General features: G+C 47.3%; 1 protein-coding gene across 1 annotated transcript; it reads right to left on the reverse strand.

Annotated features, from left to right (window-relative positions):
* Window positions 1–403: 403 nt before the first annotated feature.
* On the reverse strand, window positions 404–1,354 carry LOC142007354 (olfactory receptor 52M1-like). Its single transcript, XM_074983969.1, has one exon. It carries the CDS (start codon window positions 1,352–1,354, stop codon window positions 404–406), a length of 951 nt encoding a protein of 316 aa, XP_074840070.1.
* Window positions 1,355–1,753: the final 399 nt, after the last annotated feature.

Here is a 1,753-nt window from a genome sequence, read left to right on the forward strand (position 1 = left end):
TTAACTTTGAGTAAAAGTGCCATCCCAGGTAGCCAGAGCACTGCTCTTCTCCCCTCAAATTCTTATTGCATGCCCAAACGTTCTCTCCATCCCACTCACAGGTGCTGTGTTTGGTCAAAGCAAACCAAGAGCTCACAGTTGCCTCAGCAGAATTCATCGGAAATTCTGGGAGGGGGAAGATAAAGAGGCACCCTACTCACGTCTTTGTTCTCTTGTCATCCAAATGCTCACAGCACTCTGCCACCACCCACCATGGCTCACAAATTAAGTTGAGTGCAATGAGGAAAATACCATTTCAACCTCCGACAATCAAACAAAACTATGTAAAGCAGAAGAAAAATGTATTTACACAAACACATCCAGGATCTCCCCACTTCTATCTGGCCAGAAGGGAAGCATTCCTTCAGATTCTGTTTGCACGAATAAAGAGTTGGAGCAGCCTGTCCTGGATCTGTTTACTTCTCACCCCATAGATGATGGGGTTTAGCATGGGGGGCACCAGGAGATACATATTCGCAATGAGAACATGGAAATGCAGGGGCAGGTTCTGGCCAAACCGCTGTGTGAAGGAGGAGAAGAAACTGGGGATGTAAAAGGCTAAGATGGCACAGAGATGGGAGCTACAGGTCCCTAAAGTCTTGAGCCGGGCCTCCTTTGTGGGGAGCCTGAAGATAGCCCTGAGGATTTGGAAATAGGATATGGCAATAAAAAACATGTCCAGACATTTCCCACAAAATAGCACAAAGAGGCCATAGTAACTACTGATGCTGGTGTCACCACAGGCCATCTTCACCATGTAGATGTGATCACAGTGTGTGTGTGGGAGGATGTTGGTTCTACAATAATGCCACCTCCGCACCAGGAAGGGATAGGGTAGCACAATCATGCTGCCACGCAACACGACAGCCAGCGCAATCTTGGATACCACAGGGCTGGTCAGAATAGTGCAATGTCTCAGGGGATGGCAGATGGCCACATAGCGATCAAAAGCCATGGCCATGAAGATCCCCGACTCCATCACTGCAAAGCAGTGAACAAAGAACAGCTGGGCAAGGCAGGCACTGAAACTGATCTCCCTTGAATTGAACCAGAAGATGCTCAGCATTTTAGGTAGGGTGGAAGAAGACAGGACCAGGTCTGTGATGGCCAACATACAGAGGAAATAGTACATGGGCTCATGGAGGCTTGATTCAATCTTTACCATGAACAGGATGAAAAAGTTTCCCAAGAGAACTATGGCATACATGATGCTGAAGGGGATGGAGAGCCAGACATAGGCTGCCTCCAGGCCAGGAATGCCCAGCAGGATGATGGTGGAGGGGTTGGTGGAGTCGGTTACGTTGGAATGTGACATGGAGCTCAGGAAAAGAAATCCGGCCCTGTGGCAGAACAGTGTCTCTGTCTCAAACGATCATTCTCCTGACTTCCTGTAGGTGCCAGGGGTCTAGGATGATGGTCACAACATAAATGCCTGGAACGAGAGACAATGTTAATCTCAGACACTGCATGTACACTGGAAGCTGTTCTCATGAATGGAGTAGATTGGTCACTCTTGACACAATGAAATGTAAACCGTAACAGAGAGTAAGCTGTGCTAGTCTATACACTATCAATTCAAAAAGCAGTCAAGTAGCGCTTTAAAGACTAGCAAAATAGTCTATTAGGTGAGCTTTCGTGGGACAGACCCACTTCTTCAGACCATAGCCAAACCAGAACAGACTCAATATTTAAGGCACAGAGAACCAAAAACAGT

This window comes from Carettochelys insculpta, chromosome 1 (assembly GCF_033958435.1).
Source record: "Carettochelys insculpta isolate YL-2023 chromosome 1, ASM3395843v1, whole genome shotgun sequence".
Classification (NCBI taxonomy): domain Eukaryota; kingdom Metazoa; phylum Chordata; order Testudines; family Carettochelyidae; genus Carettochelys; species Carettochelys insculpta.